Raw genomic sequence first — 20,002 nt, 5'->3', positions numbered from 1 at the left:
CTCATGCAGGCGAGGAGCAGCTGCTAAGCTGTTGTTTGGACACAGGATGGTTTCCCTGCAGAAGCAGGCTCAGCTGTCACCCATCATTCCCATACAATCTCAGCATGTTCTTTGCCCTTTCCTGTGTGCATGAGCAGGGAAAAAGCAGTACAGCAGTGTGAAGTCAGCGCTGTAGAAGCAGGAAGACCAGGAGCAAGACAGAATGTGAATTCATTACATTATGAGACTTACCAGGAATAGAACAAGCAGCCCACGGTGGGAGCAGGAAGCACCTCAGGCCGCTGGCACTTGTCACAGAGTCCACTTTTTGCCTCTCAGCCTCACTAGCAGACTAGATTTCAGCTAGTTTTAACACCCAGTAACCAGCTGAATTCAGCACCTGTGCTGATCAGGGCTTGTCTGAAAACCTAGCGTGGCCCAGAAAGCAGAATAAAAGGCCCCACTGCAAATCTTTCCTTTGATTTCATAAAATTCTAGGCCTGAAAATTAGATTTACCAAAATTCCCTAGCAAGCTACGTTTTGCTAGAGATTTTTCATGGATTGTCCATATCTAATCGAGCTTTCTCTGGATGAAATATGTACCTCCTAAAACCTGGATGCTACATAGGACAGGTACCCTAAAGAAATATAGCGATTCCCAATCACCATTCCTGTCTTACAGTACCTTACAATTAAGCTATACATTCCTCCTTTCTCATAATCTCCTGGATTTTGTAAAACCATACAGAGATCGACAGAGAAAAAGTCTGCTTCCATAAGGCTGGTATGCAAGCCCTTGCCACAGTATCCACAGCTGTCTCACCATTGGCCTTTTGTAAGATGAGAGGGGTATTTTGCACAGATGCAATGGGAACAAGTCGGATGATCTAGGGATAGGGTAATCCATAAACCTGTGGGTCAGGTGCCATACTTTAGTTCAATCTGCTAATAGGGGTAACATGCCAGTCACTGAGCCACAGAGCCAGCAAAGCACAGAAACTGAGGGGAAGTGAAGTTTGGAAGCCTGCCTCCTGAATCTGTTTGGAAATAGATGCCTTATAAGTAGTGTGAATATTCTGCCTGTCACACATGCACACATCTCAAGATCTCTCTCCCATTCTGGCCTGAAGGAGAGTTTAATTATCTGTAAGTGAAGGACAGGGCATGACAGAAGGAGCCCAAACAAAATCCAAGGGGGCCTACTAGAGAGTATGACAATAGCATCAGGAATGGAGGCTAGGAAATGTCTAAGTTGCTGCTCCTGCCAGTATATAAGTGTGGACAGGAGTTTGTGACCTAAGTGGGTAGGTGCACAGAGAACCAGTCATTTCCATCAAGAAAATGTTGGGCCCTATCTTTTCATGCCTTGGTACAACAATAAAAAGACCCTGCCGCCCTTCCCATCATAGAGCGGAAAAGGAGAGGGAAAATCACAGCCACTACTTTCAGAGTGGGTCTGATGGTCAAGGGGAGACTAACTTGTAGGAGGCCGGGGCACCAATCCAAGGTAACAATCAAAAGGGCACATGTAAAAATACCGGTTCCATGGAGAATAATTGTTTTCCCATAACAGCATCAATCTTTGATTCTCACCAGATGGTGGTAGGCAGCGACATCAGGAAGCGTGATACCCCTGTCCGATTATTGTCGTAATAGAACAGAGTAGACAATCTGGACTAGTTCATGAGCCCATATTTCTAAGAATCCATACATCACACTGACATTACCTGAAGTCTGCACTATGGGACCTCGGCTTTTTACATTGCACACAATTCCATTTAGTTACTCTAGGCCCCATGTTTTACCCTATATGCAATACTTCTGAGCATATCTTTGTATATTGGGTCAAGGAGACACACGATGAAAACATTGATTTTTTACCTTAAGGTTTCAACTGACTTTGCAGTATATTGTTGGAGCTTTGCCTAATCATTGACTCTCTTGTTTGCTGAAAAAGTAGAAAGGGTTAAAGGTGATATGCCTCTTCAGAAGGTAACCATATATATAAGGGAATCGGGAAAACGACTTATTTGTTAGGTCCTGGAATCATAGTGAATATTGGAAAACTGACTAAGTCTTGCTCTTTCTCCTTCTTTTAGGAAGGATGAAGGTCACAATATTATTGCTTATTTCAACCCAGGTGTTCTTAGCTACAGCTGGACCATCTCGGGGTGGTAAAGAACCTGTGTTAACATCCATTGCATGTAATGACCAAGCAGCAGACTCCGCTACTGATTTGTCTTTGCGTCAACTGAATGCCAACCGAAGAGAAGGGTTTGTGTTGGGACTTAAACGAATTTCCAATGTACAAGAACAGTATGATGTGAGTATGATATACCGTAAATGTGATCAATGTTATCCATATTTATTGTATTGGTCAATTGGTCTTAAAATATTTATTTATTGTAGTGGTAACTGACATAACTTATGGTGCATTTGTAAAGAAAAGTGTTTCAGAATGGCTGAAAATCAGAGAATTTGTAATGTGTAGGTATTTTTAGGGTGCCAGTCATATGAGCTATGGCTATGACTCTCTAACTGTCTAAAAATTGTCTTACAGTGTACCTGTCTTTTGCAAAAACCTTTAATATGCCATAGAGACAAGTTTTGACCAATTAGGGCCTGGGTGTTAAAACCCCCAACAATTTTATAGCAAGCCAGGAGATTCCCAAAGTTGAGTGCTTCACTCCCCAGCTCTCTGCCATTTCCATTTTGCTGCAGGAGGCAGGCACTGTTGTAAGTCTTTGAAGCCTGTCTCTGCAGCAAGACAGGAAAGGTAATGAGTCGAGAAGGGAATCGTTCAGACATGTACTTCTCCCAGGTCATTTAAGAGATCTGAGTTTTCAGACCCCAACTGAAACTTTGACATGTCAAAATAATTTGTACATGACAGGGACACTTTTAAGAAGTTTTAAAACTAAAACCATTTATCATCACAGAATAGTTGATAAATGTGTGATGGCTTCAGTTTGGTGGTGGATTATCTCACATAGAGGAAAAGGATCGGACAGTTGAAATCCAACATGCCCAATCCCTTTGTTCTCCACAAACATCTGTCAAGACATCGTTTGAAGGTACCTATACACATTAGACAGCTGGCCAGTGTTGCCATAAATATGCATGTTCAGCTGACTTTCCTATGTGGGCCTTAGGTTAAAAAAATATCCAAGTAGAGGTTCAATACTTATAAACCCCAGAGAAAGCAACAACTATTGCCCTTAAACACTAGTATTGTTTGTAATCCACAGGAGGAAAATGGTTCTATATTTTATCTCACTTTGGACGTTTTGGAAACTAACTGTCATGTACTGAGTCGTCGATTTTGGAAAGATTGTGAGGCCAAGCCTCGCCATGAAGCAGTAAGTTCACCAGGACTTTGTTGTTTGTTGTTTGTTTTGGAGTTCTTTTTATAATACATTTTTAATGATGCAGTGAACTGTTATGGAATAATATTTGGAAAACCTTACTGAATCTTACCCTTTATTATCATAGTGTTTTCACATCTAAATAAAAAAACACCCCTTATCTGTTTGGGGACAACACAAGTCAGAAGTGCCCAGAATATCAAAACCAAACTATTATTTGGCGGCCTCTCTTGCTATATCTGTCTCTCTCTCATAGAGAATGAATGAAGTGGCAGTGTTTATGCACAACCCACTGCTCCATTTTAATGTGAGACTTGGATCCCTATTGGTTGAATCCCCCATGATCAGACAGTTATTCCCTATCCTGTAGATATGGGAAAAATGTGCAAGCTGAGAAAACCCTTTTACGGATGCAGCCAATCTTTTTTATTTATTTATCTTTTTTTTTATCCCATTCTTGCCTTTTAAGAGATAAAAATAGATAATTTATTAGATAATTCTGTGGGTCAGAACCATTACAACGATATGAAATGTCATCATGAAATCATCTTTGTCATTTATTACTTTAAAAAATAGAAAACTTAAAAAAAATTGATGTTGTCCCACTCCATACACTTCCCTTTTGATCGTAAGCTCTATTGAACAAGGTTTTGACTCCTTTTGTCGAATTGCCAACTGATTATAAATGTGCCATCTTGTATACCTATATCTCTGGTTGTACAGCCCTGTAGCATATGATGACAGTATATATGTTATGATTCATTTATAATTACTCTTATTTTTGCCAGGCATTGTATTTTCCATCCATACATTTTTCCATCTATTACATAATACAACCTGATAGTAGCATCTGAACTAAGCATCACCTGAAGTATTCTATGTACTAAAAATGATAACATACTTTTGACAATACTGCTTATTATTTTATAAGTACATAATTATATAAGAAAAAAATCTTCTTTATGGTCATTTTGATACATGTATTGTTTTATTACAGGTTTTTGGACAGTGCAAAGTGATATTTCAGTTGAATAAATCCAAAAGAATAGCTCACCTCCACAACTATGATTGCACACTGAGCCCAGGTACGACATCATATGATCATGTGTTGACAGTCCTGAATAGACTATCATTTTATCTGTACACTTTGACTGGAGAATTATCTGTAGCCATCCTAATCCCTTATTACATCCTCTCACATCTTCTTCTAAAACTTCTCTAGCGCTGCACCTTTGGGGTTTGTTTACATGGCAGAATGTCTATGCGGAACGCCACAGGAATCTCCGCATGGACATTATGCTGAAGCAGAGTCCCATTGATTTCAAGGGGATTCTGCTGCACTGTTCAAACGGTAGAATTTCTCTGGCAGATGTTTCTGGTGTGGAAATGCAGATTCAGGCATCCGCAAAAAGAATAGGCATGTATATTCTTTTGAGGATTTTGATCAAAAATGCATAGCCTATTAGAGGATGCATTTCTGAGCGGTACTAGCGGCCACCAGATTCTTCAAATGTGTGGAATGTCTGCAGTGTTTTCCTGACAGACATTCCACACAAATTAAGCCGTGGCCTTATTCTGGATAGCTGACATATGAAGCAGATGCTCCCGCTCTACCAGAAGACGTGGATTAGCCAAATGTATACGTTTATAGGGTGCTACCGATGAACATAACTAAAGGTGCCTGGTGGCTTATCTATCAGGGGGAACAAAGGGTTGGCTGTACCTGATAGAATATACGAAGATACCATAATTTTATTGATATTTTAACAAGATATTACATTTTTTTGATTATCACTGCATGTATTACATCAAGAGAAATCGGAATGTACATGACTCCTTCTCTTATAGATTTCTTCTCATTTAAAGACCTGTACCCAACCCCCCAAAAATGAAATGTGTCAATGATATGTCAATACATAATTTAGAGTGCTTTGATGAATCAGTAAGATTGGCATAAACTTAATTTTAATAATGGGAGTGAAAATTAGTGATGGGTGGGATTATACAGTCAGTGGGTGTGAATATTTTAGTGGTGTGTCTGCATAATACACACCTCCTGACTGTATAATACCGCCCATCACCTGATATTCACTCCCATTATTAACATTAAGTTCACGCCCATGTGACTAATTCACTGAATTGCCAGACAAACTATAAACCCTCATATCTCTTTTTCATTACACACTAATATCATATCAGTTAGGTCACAACTATTTATCTTACTGCTGTTTCCATAAGATTTTTTTATTCTACCTAAAAATCCTAATAGTGTTAATTGTCTGTCAATTATCTAATAATGTTGGTCATTTTATGGTTGTATGTTTATGTCTCCCATCTTTTAGCTGCCCGTTTGCCATTTGGTTGCCCTGGTTGCCATTTTTCCCAACCACTGAATGATACTAGTTTTCAAGAGGTTGCAAAGAAGAGTCTGGAGAAGTTTAACAAGGAAAGCAATTATAACAAATACTTTAGTCTTGGAAACATCACAAAAGCGGCTCAACAGGTACAGATAAAGTACATTTAGAGAAAAAGTAAAGACGGCAGTGATGTTCTCTTGATATGCTTACATAAACATAGCCTAACCAGACAAAGACAATGACAAGTAGAACAAATCAAGTTGAAAAAGTACACTACACTTTTGGCTTGTCTTGGACAGCAGCTGTTCCTCCATATTTCCTCCTTTCAGTTTAGTGCCGCTTGTCACCGTCTTCAGCTTCCTAACACTTCTTAGCTGTAGTGGTCGCAATCATACCTTCAGAATTCACTGTTTATTTGTTCTGCCACCACAGGGCACATGCCAAAAGAGAAAGACTGCTTCTTATAGCAACATATTAAATGCAACATCCTATTCACAGTACATTTGCATTTCTCATCTAATCTCTAGTTAAAAATGTTTCTAACACTTTGTTGTCTCCTCCATCATAATTAAATGGCTTTGGTAGGAGATACATAAAGAAAAATAAGTTTATTCTAAATACAGAAGAAGCATCATCATGTTCAAAGTTAAAGGGGTACTCTGCCCCTAGACATCTTATCTCCTATCCAATGTCTGATCCCCGGGGTCCCGCGGCTGGGGACCCCACAATCTTTGCTGCAGCACCCCAGACATCCGGTGCACAGAGCGAACTTGCTCAGTGCCAGATGACTGGCGATGCGGGATGGAGGCTCGTGATGTCACAGCCACGCCCTCTCAATGCAAGTCTACTGCCGTCACGCCTCCTCCCATAGATTTGCATTGAGGGGGTGTGGCAGTGACGTCGCAAGCACCACGTGACCCTGACATCACAAGTCTCCGGCATTGCACCAGACGCTCTAAATGAATGCCGGGTGCAGCAGGAAAATTGCAAGGGTCCCCAGTGGCGGGACCCCCGCAATCAGACATCTTATCCCCTATCCATTGGATAGGAGATAAGATGTCTAGGGGCGGAGTACCCCTTTAAAGAGAATCTGTCACCTGCAAAACATGTAACAAAGTGCTGACAGTGTTATATTGATATTAGGGCAACATTGTTTTTGTGTAGCTGCAAACTTTTAGGGTACGTTCACACATACAGGATCCCGCGAAGATTGGTTGCGCATGATTTGTAGCAGCAGATTAGAAGCTGTGCCCAGTCATTTAGTTTACATTGAAATCTTTCAGCAGAAAATCCTGCGCATCAAATCCTGTGCATCAAATCTGCGTACATGTGAACGTACCCTAAAGAGGCATTCCCAAGCCCCTGAAGACCCTCTGGGTAACCTCCCCTCCATCTCCCTCGCCTGGCTAGGTTGACATACAGGGCTGATGGTGGTGCATTTTACCTACACCCCAACATAAAGTCTAAATTTGGTCAGTAAGCGAGATAAATGCACAATTTACTAGTTTTGTAATACATTTCCACCTCTAATAACATACATTTAACATGTTCACTATTACTTTTAGGTGGTTGCAGGAAAAGCTTACCATGTGGAGTTTACAATAGTGGAGTCTACCTGTAACAAGTCAGCTGATGATTTCTCCCTGTGTGAAGCCCTGGACTGTGAATTTGCAGTAAGTAAAAAAAACAATAAATCATGATAAATGTGTCATCAGCTGCGTTGGTGATTCTATCCCTTCTTTAAAGTGCACCTGTCATTTGCGAAAGCATTTTATATAAAGTAGATAATAACATTATATGTAAATTTGTAATATACATTGATTAGAAAATGTGTATCTTTTTTGGGCAAAAAATGCTGTCCATGCAGCTATTGCCTGTGTGTCTTTGCGAGGAGACAAAATACAGGAAGTGAGGGTGGTACAAGTAGGGCTCTCTGCAGGCTCCTGGCTTGTCAATCATCCTGATATGTGAGCCAGAAGCTGTCCTAGAGCCTCAGTGCACAGAGCCCTGCTTGTCCTTAGTGCACAGAGCCCTGTTTGTCCTCGGTGCACAGAGCCCTGCTTGTCCTTAGTGCACAGAGCCCTGCTTGTCCTCAGTGTACAGAGCCCTGCGTGTCCTCTGTGCACAGAGCCCTGCCTGTCCACACTGCACAGAGCCCTGCTTGTCCTCAGTGTACAGAGCCCTGCTTGTCCTCACTGCATAGAGCCCTGCATGTCCTCAGTGCACAGAGCCCTGCAGAGCCCAAGGCTACCCCTGTGACTTCACTGGAGCCTTTTTGCATTCACACCACGTTTTTGCAATACAGTTTCCGCATACCTTTTCAATGTGAAAACCGAACCGAACCGAATTACAAACCGTATGCATTGACTCTCCATTGAAAACCATATGCCAAACGATGCATCCGGTTGCATCCGTTTTGTGTCTTGTACTGTTTTGTCATTTTTTCCCCCCGTAGTCTACCACGGTTTTTGGTCCTGGTGAAAAACCGTATTAAACCGTATACATTATTTTTTTTAACATGGGAGTCAATGGGAACCATACAGAACCGTATGTGCGTACGGTTCCATCCAGTTTGCACCATATGGTTTTTGAATTTGCACAGTTTTTTTTTCTTGGAATTTCAATCAAACAAGTGAAACTGTATTCATAACGGAGTGAAAAGTTAAAAATGTATAAGTTTTTTTCTTAAAAATCGGATGTAACCGGACATCATTTTTCAAACTGTATGCGGTTTTTAACCATAAAGGGGTTAAAATTTATACACACGTTTTTTATACAGTTTAGTCCGGTTTTGAGGTATCCGTTTTTCATCAAAAACCTGATACGGGAACTGTATTGCAAAATCGTGGTGTGAATGCAGCCTAATAGTGCCAGGCAGCAGGCCCAAAGGTATAGAGTGGTTGTCTTGCCAGGCCAGTAGTTGGAATACAGACAACAATTTAGCAGACAGGAGAATAAGTAGTATTTGTCCAATGATCGATAGTCAGGAGTGTTACGAGGTTCATGGCACAGAGGTCAAAAGTCAGATGATATGCACAGATGATTTTATAGATAAAGATAAAAAAATACAAATAAATCTCTACCTGGAAAGCTGAAAAGCGGAAAAAAATGTAATACCAAATAAATAGGCATATAGAAAGTCCAAAACATCTGTCTTTTCAAACAACAAGACATTGCTGTATATTGACAACTGATCAGTATCAGAGTATTAAGTAGCCTTTATTCGTTTAGTGTTAAAAATGCAGATCCCTTCAAAGAGTACAAGAAACATATTAAGATTTTTAATAGAATGCCAAATTTCCTTTTTATGGAGGAGCATCCAAACAATTGTACCCGATAGGTGGAAGTATTTTAGTCCAAGAAGGGAAAAGAAATCCAGCTCCCCCGAATATGTGAGATAACGGTATAAAAATACAAAAGTTTAATTCATCCTTTAAAAATCAATGAGATGGTGAAAATTAAAAGCATAGCTGAAACGTCAACACATTTCGAACCATATGGTTCTTAGCCATGACTAAGAACCATATGGTTCGAAACGCGTCGGCGTTTCAGCTATGCTTTTAATTTTCACTATCTCATTGATTTTTAAAGGATGAATTAAACTTTTGTATTTTTATACCATTATCTCACATATTCGGGGGAGCTGGATTTCTTTTCCCTTCTTGGATTCTATTGCAACTGGCTATCCGGCTTAACCTGCATCCGTGCTCCTCCACTTACTATCCTTCCAGTGGCTACTTCTACAGGGCGGTGAGCTGGTCTATGTTTTTTCCATGGAAGTATTTTAGTACTTTTGCTGCCTCTCGAGGCACTCCCCCCAACAACCCAAAACTGTAGGCGCACCCTTTGTATATCCCTACTATAAAGGGGGTAAATTATAATGGCTTCACCAATCTTAAAGGAGTACTCTGTTGCTAGACATCTTATCCCCTATCCATAGTATAGGGAATAAGATGTCTGATCACGGGGATCCCGCTGCTGGGACCCCCCAGCGATCTCCATGCAGATACCTGGCATTCTCAACATAATGTCCAAAATGCTGGGTGTCTGCACTGAGATTGTGGGGGTCCCAGCGGGGGGACACTCGCGATCAGACATCATCCCCTATCCTATGAATAGGGGGATCAAATTTCTAGGAACGGTGTACCCCTTTAACAAGCTGTATAACATACAGTATATAGGAAAAGTCACTTGTGGCAGTTGTGGTTTAACCCCTTAACGACCACGGACATAAATGTACGTCCTGGTGCAGCGGTACTTCGTGCACCAGGATGTCCATTTATGTCCTGTACATGACCGCCAGCATCGGAGCGATGATCGGGTCATGTTCGGCAGGCCCTGGCTGCTAATAGCAGCCAGGGAACCTCCGGTAATGGCTGACATCCGTGATCGCGCGGATGTCAGCCATTAACCCCTCAGATGCCATGATCAATACAGATCATGGCATCTGCAGCTACATTTTATGCTGAGCTGATCTCTGATCTAGCATGGCTGCGGGGATCAGATCAGCTAACATGGCGGACGGAGGTCCCCTCACCTGCCTCCCCCGCCTTCCCGGCTTCTTCTGCTTTAGTCTGGGATCGAGTAGACGATCGCCAATAATACTGATCAGTGCTATGCCCTATGCATAGCACTGTACAGTATTATCAATCAACTGATTGCTATAAATAGTCCCTATTAAAATGTAAAAAAAAAAGAAGTAAAAAAAAAGTTTTAAAAAAAGTTTAAAATTTTTTTTGAATAATCCCCTCCCGCAATAAAAATTTTAAATGCCCCTTTTTCCCATTTTACCCCCAAAAAGTGTAAAAAATAAATAAATAAAAGAATTAATAAACATATTTGGTATCGCCGCGTGCATAGATATTCGGACTATCAAAATTGCTGCTTTTTTGTCACATTTTATTAAAAATTATAAAAAAAATGTATAAAAGTTTTATATACACAAATGTGGTATCAATAAAAAGTATAGATCACAGCGCAAAAAAGGAGCCCTCATACCACCGCTTACACAGAAAAAGGAAAAAGTTATAGGTCGTCAAAATAAAGGGATTTGAATGTACTAATTTGTACTAATTTGTGCAACAATAATAGAAAAGTATGTAATCATGGGTATCATTTTAATCATATTGATCCACAGAATAAAGGACACATGTCATTTTTACCGTAAATTGTACGGCATGAAAACTAAACCTGCCAAAATTAGCAAAATTGCTGTTTTCTTTTTAATTTCCCCACACAAATAGTATTTTTTTGGTTGCGCCATACATTTTATGGTAAAATTAGTGATGTCATTACAAAGGAAAAATGGTCACGCAAAAAAAACAAGCCCTCATACTAGTCTGTGGATGAAAATATAAAAGACTTAGGATTTTTAGAAGGCGAGTAGGAAAAAACGAAAATGCTAACATAAAATTGGCCTGGTCCTTAAGGTCAAAATGGTCTTATTATTTTTTTGACTATGCTACAGGGGCTGTAAAGTTAGTGTAGTTAATAATATAGTGTGTGACGGTGGACTCGCAATTCTTCTGTGATTTTCGACCCAATATTTATTTTTAACAGCAGACAAAGTTACTCAGGTCTTGGGTTTTCCCAGGTTGCAGTGCGTCGGGACATGACATCACTGGTCAGGTGTGCAAAGGGAGCCTGTCGTCCTGTTTCAATGGGTGGAGCGACCACTAGGTGGGATAGAGATCATTTTGCAACAGCTGTAGGCACTCTGGCTAGAAACAAACACTGGTCTTTTGAATGGAATGCAACTCATTTGTGTTTCAATGGGTGGGGTGGCTGATGTATAGGAGGGAGGAAAGTGACCTCCAACTTACAAACATGGAACTATGGGATGTGTAGTTTGAGAGAACAAAAACAACAGGAAATACCCAGTTCACAAAAAGATGGCCACAGCATTTTTGTCCTCTCACAACATAGCCATTTTGCCCAAAACAAGAATGGATACTTCAAAAGCATGTTCATTACTGTCTGGGAGGTATGCACTAAAATCACCTTACGGTGGATAACCCCTTTAAAGCATGTGTTTTCACAAAACTTCATTTGTCTTGTTTAAAAATGGTGATTGGTATATTTAATGCTTTCCTTGTATCTGAAGGATGACAAGTGTCAACTGAAATTCATGGACTCCTTTTTGTAAATGGAATGGTACATATTATTTATTTCTTGAATTTCCTTCTTTAACTAGCATACCGGCTACTGCAAAAGTATGGCTGTAGCACATTGGAGCAGCCCAGATGACAAGAAAGTGCAAAAGGTCACCTGTGATGTATTTGAACCAGAGGTATGAAATAATGTGCATAATGGCCCACATTTACTATGCCACATTCTATATTTATTATGCTGTATGTGCCAAAAAGAACAGTAGAATATACTTCGCTCAACAAGGATATGTGACCTATCCTTAAATGGCCGTGTAATGGGCAGAAATTTGGTCAATTTACCTTTGCAAGAAGTAAGTCAACTAATCATTGGTTAACCTGAGACTTTGCAGTACAAACTATGCTACATACGTGCCAGACTTCTCAATCAAGCCACTGTGATAAAACTGACACAATTGAAGTGTTAGGCCATGTTCACATGGTGGAATTTCTGCATGGAATATCGCAGAAGAATAACACTGAATAACACTTGATTTCAATGGGATTCTGCTGCATTGTTCACACGGCAGAATTTTTGTGCAAGATGCTTCTGCCGTGGAAATTCTGATTCCGGCATCTGCAGGAAAAATAGACATGTCTATTCTTACTGCGGATTCCGCAAGGAAATGCATTGCTGTCTATGAGATGACGCCTTTCAGAGGGGTCGCTTTTCTAGTGTGGGCATGTTCTGCCAGCGCTCGACTTTCTGTGGAATGTCCACACAAAAAATTTCCGTGCGGACATTCCACCATGTGAACATAGCCTCAAAGTCTAAGCAATAAACAGTTTAGTAAATTTCCCCCATTAAGGGCAGTAAGATAGTTTTTAGTTAGTGTAGACTGTCCTTGATTTCCCCATAATAGGGAAATAAAATCCAAGGGGGGAGATTTATCAAAATCTGTGTAGAGAAAGAGTGGTGCAGTTGCCCATAGCAACCAATCAGATTGCTTGTTTCTTTTTTTAACCAGATAGGGACCCAGAGCATACAGGTACGCCTTTGGTCCCTGGTACTTAAGGACCCAGGGTGTACCTGTACGCCCGTGGGAATTTCGTTCCCCGCAAATCGCAAGTGAATTCACACTTGCGATTTGCGCCTATTCTGGGTCATACAGGTCTATGGTGACCCGATGACCCAGAATATAAGGGGGATCGCGGTTGTCTAAGACACCTATGATCCCGCTAAAGGGATAGGAGTGAGGTGGCATTGGTGCCACCCCTCCTATCCCTGCTATTGGTCGTCGCTTTTGGTCATCGCAGATCGGGGGGATTTACTTTCGTTTTCCCCGTTCTGCCCACCCACAATAGGCCGGGCAGAATGGGGAAACGACAGAGGACCGGGCGCCGAAGTCCACTTACCCATCGGCGACGGCTGCGGGCTGCGATCGGGACGGGGATCGGCGGAAGAAGAGGACAGCGACGCAACTCCCTGGATCCTACGGAAGGCGGTAAGTTGCCTAGCAACATCTGGAGGGCTGCAGTCTGAGACCACTATACAGTGATCTCTATACCGTAGCCCTCCAGATGTTGCAAAACTACAACTCCCAGCATTCCCAGACAGCTGTTTGGGCATGCTGGGATTTGTAGTTTTGCAACAGCTGGAGGGTCCCAGTTTGGAGATCACTGTGGAGTGATCCAACTTTGATCTTGCAAAACTACAACTCCTAGCATGCCCACACAGCAGTTTGCTGTGTGGGCATGCTGGGATTTGTAGTTTTGCAACATCTGGAGGGCCACAGTATAGAGATCACTGTTCAGTGGTCTCTAACTGTGGCCCTCCAGATGTTGCAAAACTGCAAATCCCAGCATGCCCAAACAGCAAACAGCTGTCTCGGCATGCTGGGAGTTGTAGTTGAGTACCTCTAGCTGTTGCATAACTCCCAGCATGCCCTTCGGCGATCAGTACATGCTGGGAGTTGAAGTTTTGCAACAGCTGGAGGCACACTGGTTGGAAAATACTGAGTTAGATAACTGAAGGTTTTCCAACCAGTGTGCCTTCAGCTGTTTCAAAAGTACAACTCCCAGCATGCAAGGTCTGTCAGTACATGCTGGGAGTTGTAGTTTTGAAACAGCTGGAGGTCTGCCCCCCCCCCCCCCCCATGTGAACGTACAGGGTACATTCACACTGGCGGGTTTACAGTAAGTTTTCTGCTTCAGGTTTGGGCTGCAGCAAATTTTTCGCCACAGCGCAAACACCTAGCGGGAAACTCACCGTAAATGCCCACCAGTGTGAATGCACCATAAAAACACTACACTACACTACCACATAATAAAGGGTAAAACACTACATATACACCCCCTTACACTGTCCCCCCCCTCAGTAAAAATGAAAAACGTATTGTACAACAGTGTTTCTAAAACAGAGCCTCCAGCTGTTGCAAAGCAACTACTCCCAGCATTTCCAGACAGCCACAGACTGTCCAGGCATACTGGGAGTTTAGCAACAGCTGGAGGCACCCTGTTTGGGAATCACTGGCGTAGAATACCCCGATGTCCACCCCTATGCAATCCCTAATGTAGTCCTCAAATGTGCATGGCGCTCTCTCACTTCGGAGCCCTGTCGTATTTCAAGGAAGCAGTTTAACATGCTGGTGTTGCCCCATACTTTTTATTTTCACAAGCGGTAAAAGCAAAAAAAAATAATAATAATAATAATTTGTAACGCAATTTCTCCTGAGTACGGAAATACCCCATATGTGGGCGTAAAATGTTCTGCAGGCACACAACAAGGTTCAGGAGTGAGAGCGCACTATGTACATTTGAGGCCTAAATTGGTGATTTGCACAGGGGTGGCTGATTTTACAGCGGTTCTGACATAAACACAAAAAAATAAATACCCACATGTGACCCCATTTTGGAAACTACACCCCTCACAGAACTTAACAAGGGATGTAGTGAGCCTTAACACCCCACAGGTGTTTGACGAATTTTCATTAAAGTTGGATGGGAAAATGAAAAAAACTAATTTTTTTTCACTAAAATGCTGGTGTTACCCAAAAAATTTTATTTTCACAAGGGAAAATAGGAAAAAAGCCCCCCAAAATTTGTAACCCCATTTCTTCTGAGTAAGAAAATACCCCACATGTGGATGTAAAGTGCTCAGCTGGCGAACTACAATGCTCAGAAGAGAAGGAGCGCCATTGGGATTTTGAAGAGAAAATTTGCCCAGAATTGAAGGCCACGTGTGTTTGCAAAGCCCCCATAGCGCCAGAACAATGGACCCCCCCATATGTGACCCCATTTTGGAAACTACTTCCCTCACAGAATGTAATAAGGGGTGCAATGAGCATTTACGCCCCACAGGTGTCTGACAGATTTTTGGAACAGTGATCCGTGAAAATGAAAAATGTAATTTTTCATTTGCACAGCCAACTGTTCCAAATATCTGTCAAACGCCAGTGGGGTGTAAATACTCACTGCACCCCTTATTAAATTCTGTGAGGGGTGTAGTTTCCAAAATGGGGTCACATGTGGGGTGGGGTCCACTGTTCTGGCACCACGGGGGGCTTTGTAACATAGTATGCCATGTGTTTTTTTTTTTTTGTTTTTTTTGCTGTTCTGGCACCATAGGGGCTTCCTAAATGTGACATGCCCCCCAAAAACAATTTCAGCAAAATTTGCTTTCCAAAAGCTAAATGTGACTCCTTCTCTTCTGAGCATTGCAGTTAGCCTGCAGAGCATTTTACGTCCTAACATGGGGTATTTGGTATTTATATACTCAGAAGAGATGGGGTTACAAATTTTGGGGGGCATTTTCTCCCATTACCCTTTGTAAAAATGATAAATTTGGGGGAAAAATTCACTTTTTCATTTACACATCCGACTTTAACGAAAAGTTGTCAAATACCTGTGGGGTGTTAAGGCTCACTGGACCCCTTGTTACGTGCCTTGAGGGGTGTAGTTTCCAAAATGGTATGCCATGTGGGGTTTTCTGCTGTTCTGGCACCATAGGGGCTTCCTAAATGTGACCTGCCCCCCAAAAACCATTTCATCAAAATTCACTCACCAAAATCCCATTGTCGCTCCTTCCCTTCTGAGCCCTCTACTGCACCCGCCGAACACTTGACATCCACATATGAGGTATTTCCTTACTCGAGAGAAATTGTGTTACAAATTTTGGAGGGCTTTTTCTTTGATTACCCCTTGTAAAAATTCAAAAACTGGGTCCACAAGAACACACGAGTGTAAAAAATGAAGTTTTTGAATTTTCTCCTTCACTTTGCTGCTATACCTGTGAAACACCTAAAGGGTTACAAACTTTCTGAATGTCATTTTGAATACTTTGAGGGTGCAGTTTTTTTTATTGGAGTCATTTAGGGGGTATTTTTTTTTTTATAAGAAAGCCCTTCAAATCCACTTCAAAAGTGAACTGGTCCCTGAAAAATTCAGATTTTGAAAATTTTGAGAAAAATTGGAAAATTGCTGCTGAACTTTGAAGCCCTCTGATGTCGTCCAAAAGTTAAAACATGTCAACTTTATGATGCCAACATAAAGTAGACATATTGTATATGTGAATCAAAATATAATTTATTTGGAATGTCTGTTTTCCTTACAAGGAGAGAGCTTCAAAGTTAGAAAAATGCTACATTTTGGAATTTTTCACCAAGAAATGATTCAAGTATCGGTGAAAATTTACCACTAACATAAAGTAGAATATGTCACAAAAAAACTTTCTCGGAAGCAGAATGAAAGGTAAAAGCATCCCAAAGCTATTAATGCTTAAAGTGACAGTGGTCAGATGTTAAAAAAATTGCCGGGTCCTTAAGATATAAATGGGCTGGGTCCTAAAAAGGGTTAAAAAGGCCTCCGAAATATTAAATTAACCAATCTGATTGGTTGTTATGAGCATCTGTTCAACTTTTTTCAGCAGTGGTCTTGATGACTCCTCCCCAATGAGAATAAGAAAGCATATAGCAATTTAGTTGAATACATTAAAGGAGTTCTCCAACTGAAATATTTTATCCCCCGCTGTGCCTGGGCTGTAAAACTATAAATAATAAACTTTCACTTACACTACAGGGGATCGTAGGCAGGTAAATGAAAGTTTATTATGTATAGTTTTACAGCCCGGGCACAGCGGGGGTTAAAAGTTTTAGCTTAGAGAACTCCTTTAAATGACAGGTCCCAGATTGAATTGCACATGTGAGGGATCAAAGATACATAATATTAGGCTCTATGTACATGTTACAGTTGCTTTGCAGTTTAATTGCAGTACTATTGCGGTACTGGTGCGATACTTAGTAATTACAGTGAAAACACTGCAGTACGACAGTACTGCAATGAAACAGCAATGCAATCGCATTATGCTGGCTGTTTGGAACTATTATGTGATCATTATCAGTAGTACTGTTATCACTTTACTACTGCGCTACCCTTAAAGGGGTTATCCAGGGATAGAAGCAGCACAAACCCTGTGCTCTGGTTGTGTGTGGTATTACAACTTGGCTCCATTCACCTCAATGGAACTGAGCTGCAATACCACACACAACCTGAGGACAGAGGTGATGCAGTTTTTGGAAGAAATTAGCTCTGTGTTTCTATCCCTTGTTAACCTTTTTAATGTTAAAGGGGTTATACAGGATAATAAAACATAGTGATTTCTTTAAAAACCAGCACCACTCCAGTCCTCAATTTGTGTGTGGTATTGCAGCCCAGTTCCAATTTAGTGAACAGAACCAAATTGTAATACTACACGCAACCTGAGGGCAGGCGTTGTGCTATTTTTGGAAGAAATTAGTGTGGTGAGCCATGGGGGTGCGATGTGAGGTGTAGGGGCAGATGGTGTTGCCTAGGGGTAGATGGTGTTAACCCCTAAGTTTTCGTGATGCCAGGGCGTGGTTTGCCTATGTAACCACCCAAAGGTAATCCCGTTACTCCTAGGTTAGGCAGGGGTAAATAATAGTCCAAGGCCAGATTAAGGTTAATGGTAGCTTTACTGAAGTTGAATAGGTCTAACAGTCTTTACTGGGTAGTAAGGTTCCCAGTGAGATGACCAGTAGCACGAGGGACCTCGCAGCTTGCTGGGACTTGCAGTGACTTGACAGACTCTAGCGCAGCCACGCTGACTATAACTGACTTGACTTGACTGAAGATAGTGACAGCAGACAAAGATGACTTGATTTACAGATCTGTGGCTGCAATTTAGGCTTGAGTCCTCCAGATGTTCTGGACACTGGCTCTGAGATGTCTGGACTGGACTTGACCTCAACAGAAAGTGTGGTGAAAGAGAGAAATTGTAGTACCTCCCCCTCTTAAAAGGGGGGGGGGCTGAGCAAGGAGCCCATAGGCTAGCTGCGGGTCACCTGGTCACCTGGAGCTCTCTGGGTAACAAAACATGTGACTTTAACATGTGACAACCCTTATCATGTGATCAATAACCATGTGACCATATCAAAGGTCCTTTAACCCTTAGTATATAACTTATAGACATTATGGGGGAACACTGCAGGTGAGCCCTGAGGACGTACAGACAGGACTGTAGGAACATATCCCGTACTGGGACCTCACATTAGCTTTGTTTATTTTTATACCTGGATAACTCTTTTAAATAGATATATTGGGATTTTAGTCATATGATTATCACCATTTTTGAACATACTTTGAAAACTGCATGTGATTGGGCAACTTAGTGTGTTAATAGGATCACTTGTTCTTAACTCCTCACTTAAAGGGGTATTCCAACATCAGATAAACAGAGCAAAAATGCTGGAGAAGCACATGACATTACTGCCTTGCCTGGCCCAGTTCTAAAACATCTTTGTTTTGTGCATCTTCAGTCCTCTCCCCTACTATATATATATATATATATATATATATATATACAGACAATATGTCAGGGAAATGGTGCCTGAAGATCGTAAGGTCTGGTCAGAGGTAAGGAAATCACTCGGAGGTGGGACTAGAGTTAAGAGGGAAGATCCAGCCAAGTTCCCTGAGAAATCAGAGGATGACGCGTCATCTCAGGAATGAGGGAGGAGCCGGGGGGCTGCTGAGACAACACCATACTGACAATAAAGGACTACGCACCTTCCAGTCGGGTATTAAAAAAAGAGATGCTGAAACTAGTACAATTTGATGTCTAGAAAATGTTGTCATGATTTCACAATACACTTGTGTTGGAAGAATATTTTTTACTTATAAATAATATTGTATTTATATTCTAGGCGGCTGTTGTCGAAGAGCAGAAGCATAAAGAAGGCCATGCTGGTGATCAACCAAGTAGTGACAATAAAGATCATGGAAAGAAAGGAGATAGAGGAGGAGGAAAAAAGCATGGCCACAAACATGGGCATGCTAAGCATGGCAACAAACATAGCCGTAAACATAACCACAAACATGATCATAACCATGACAGCGGAAGTCATGAACATGAGCATGATCATGAACATGAGCATCTACACGATTATGAGCATCATCATGGTCAACCACAAAGGCCCCATGGTCCTCCATCAGATGCACCTAAAACAGTTGGCACAATTACATATCTTTCTGGAAATGTAGCCCCAACTACAGCTTCACCTGCAGATGCAGCAAAGAAGGGCAAGGGGCCAAAACCAGATAAGAAAGAACAAAGAAAGCCATCAAAATCATTTATTCGCCCTTTCCCCGAAAAGGCCTCAACATCAGACCAATGCCCAGGTCCGGTCAAGAATATTCCATTTACTGAAAATGTTCCCGCTGTAGAAGTGACTCAAGAACCAACTCCACTTCCAAAGTAGACATCATTTCTCCCTGTGCATTTCCTATGCTTGTAAAGAAGGCAAACTGCAAAAAAGAAAAGAAATACGTAGAAAAAAGTTTAAATGGAGTTTTTTCTGTCTAATATTGCACACCATAATGTTTTGCGCAACAATATGGTTACACATGTGTGGTATTTATTATATAGATTCTTCTTTTTATAAAATGATATCTAACATGTACATAATTTAGGACAGGGTTTATCAATCTTTTTCTACTCAGTCCCCAAATACCACCTTCCAAAGGGCAGGAATGGCAAAGCACAGAACACTGCATATATAATGTTAACATGCGTAAGACAATTTTGCCCATCACCATCATACTGTTATTTACCAAATCCATTATGCAGAGACCAATTTTACCAATAATACCACTATAGAGGGAGGAAATATTTTCCCAAACACAGCACATCATACTATT

General features: G+C 41.3%; 1 protein-coding gene across 2 annotated transcripts in view; it reads left to right on the top strand.

The window, feature by feature from the left end:
* The window catches only part of LOC130361807 (fetuin-B-like), a 60,933-nt gene extending 41,336 nt beyond the window's left edge, over nt 1–19,597 (top strand). For both annotated transcript variants that reach the window (XM_056565315.1, XM_056565316.1), the window contains exons 2-8: nt 2,080–2,303; nt 3,229–3,339; nt 4,343–4,430; nt 5,688–5,848; nt 7,268–7,375; nt 11,896–11,991; nt 19,009–19,597. In XM_056565315.1, coding sequence (XP_056421290.1) covers nt 2,085–2,303; nt 3,229–3,339; nt 4,343–4,430; nt 5,688–5,848; nt 7,268–7,375; nt 11,896–11,991; nt 19,009–19,563 — 1,338 coding nt within the window. In that variant the 5' untranslated portion in view covers nt 2,080–2,084 and the 3' untranslated portion in view covers nt 19,564–19,597. The remainder of the gene's footprint in view (nt 1–2,079; nt 2,304–3,228; nt 3,340–4,342; nt 4,431–5,687; nt 5,849–7,267; nt 7,376–11,895; nt 11,992–19,008) is intronic.
* The last annotated feature ends 405 nt before the right edge of the window (nt 19,598–20,002 follow it).

The sequence above is a fragment of the Hyla sarda genome, chromosome 3 (genome assembly GCF_029499605.1).
Source record: "Hyla sarda isolate aHylSar1 chromosome 3, aHylSar1.hap1, whole genome shotgun sequence".
NCBI lineage: Eukaryota > Metazoa > Chordata > Amphibia > Anura > Hylidae > Hyla > Hyla sarda.
The sequence above is the reverse complement of the archived record's forward strand: the minus strand, read 5'-3'. Positions and strand labels throughout refer to the sequence as shown.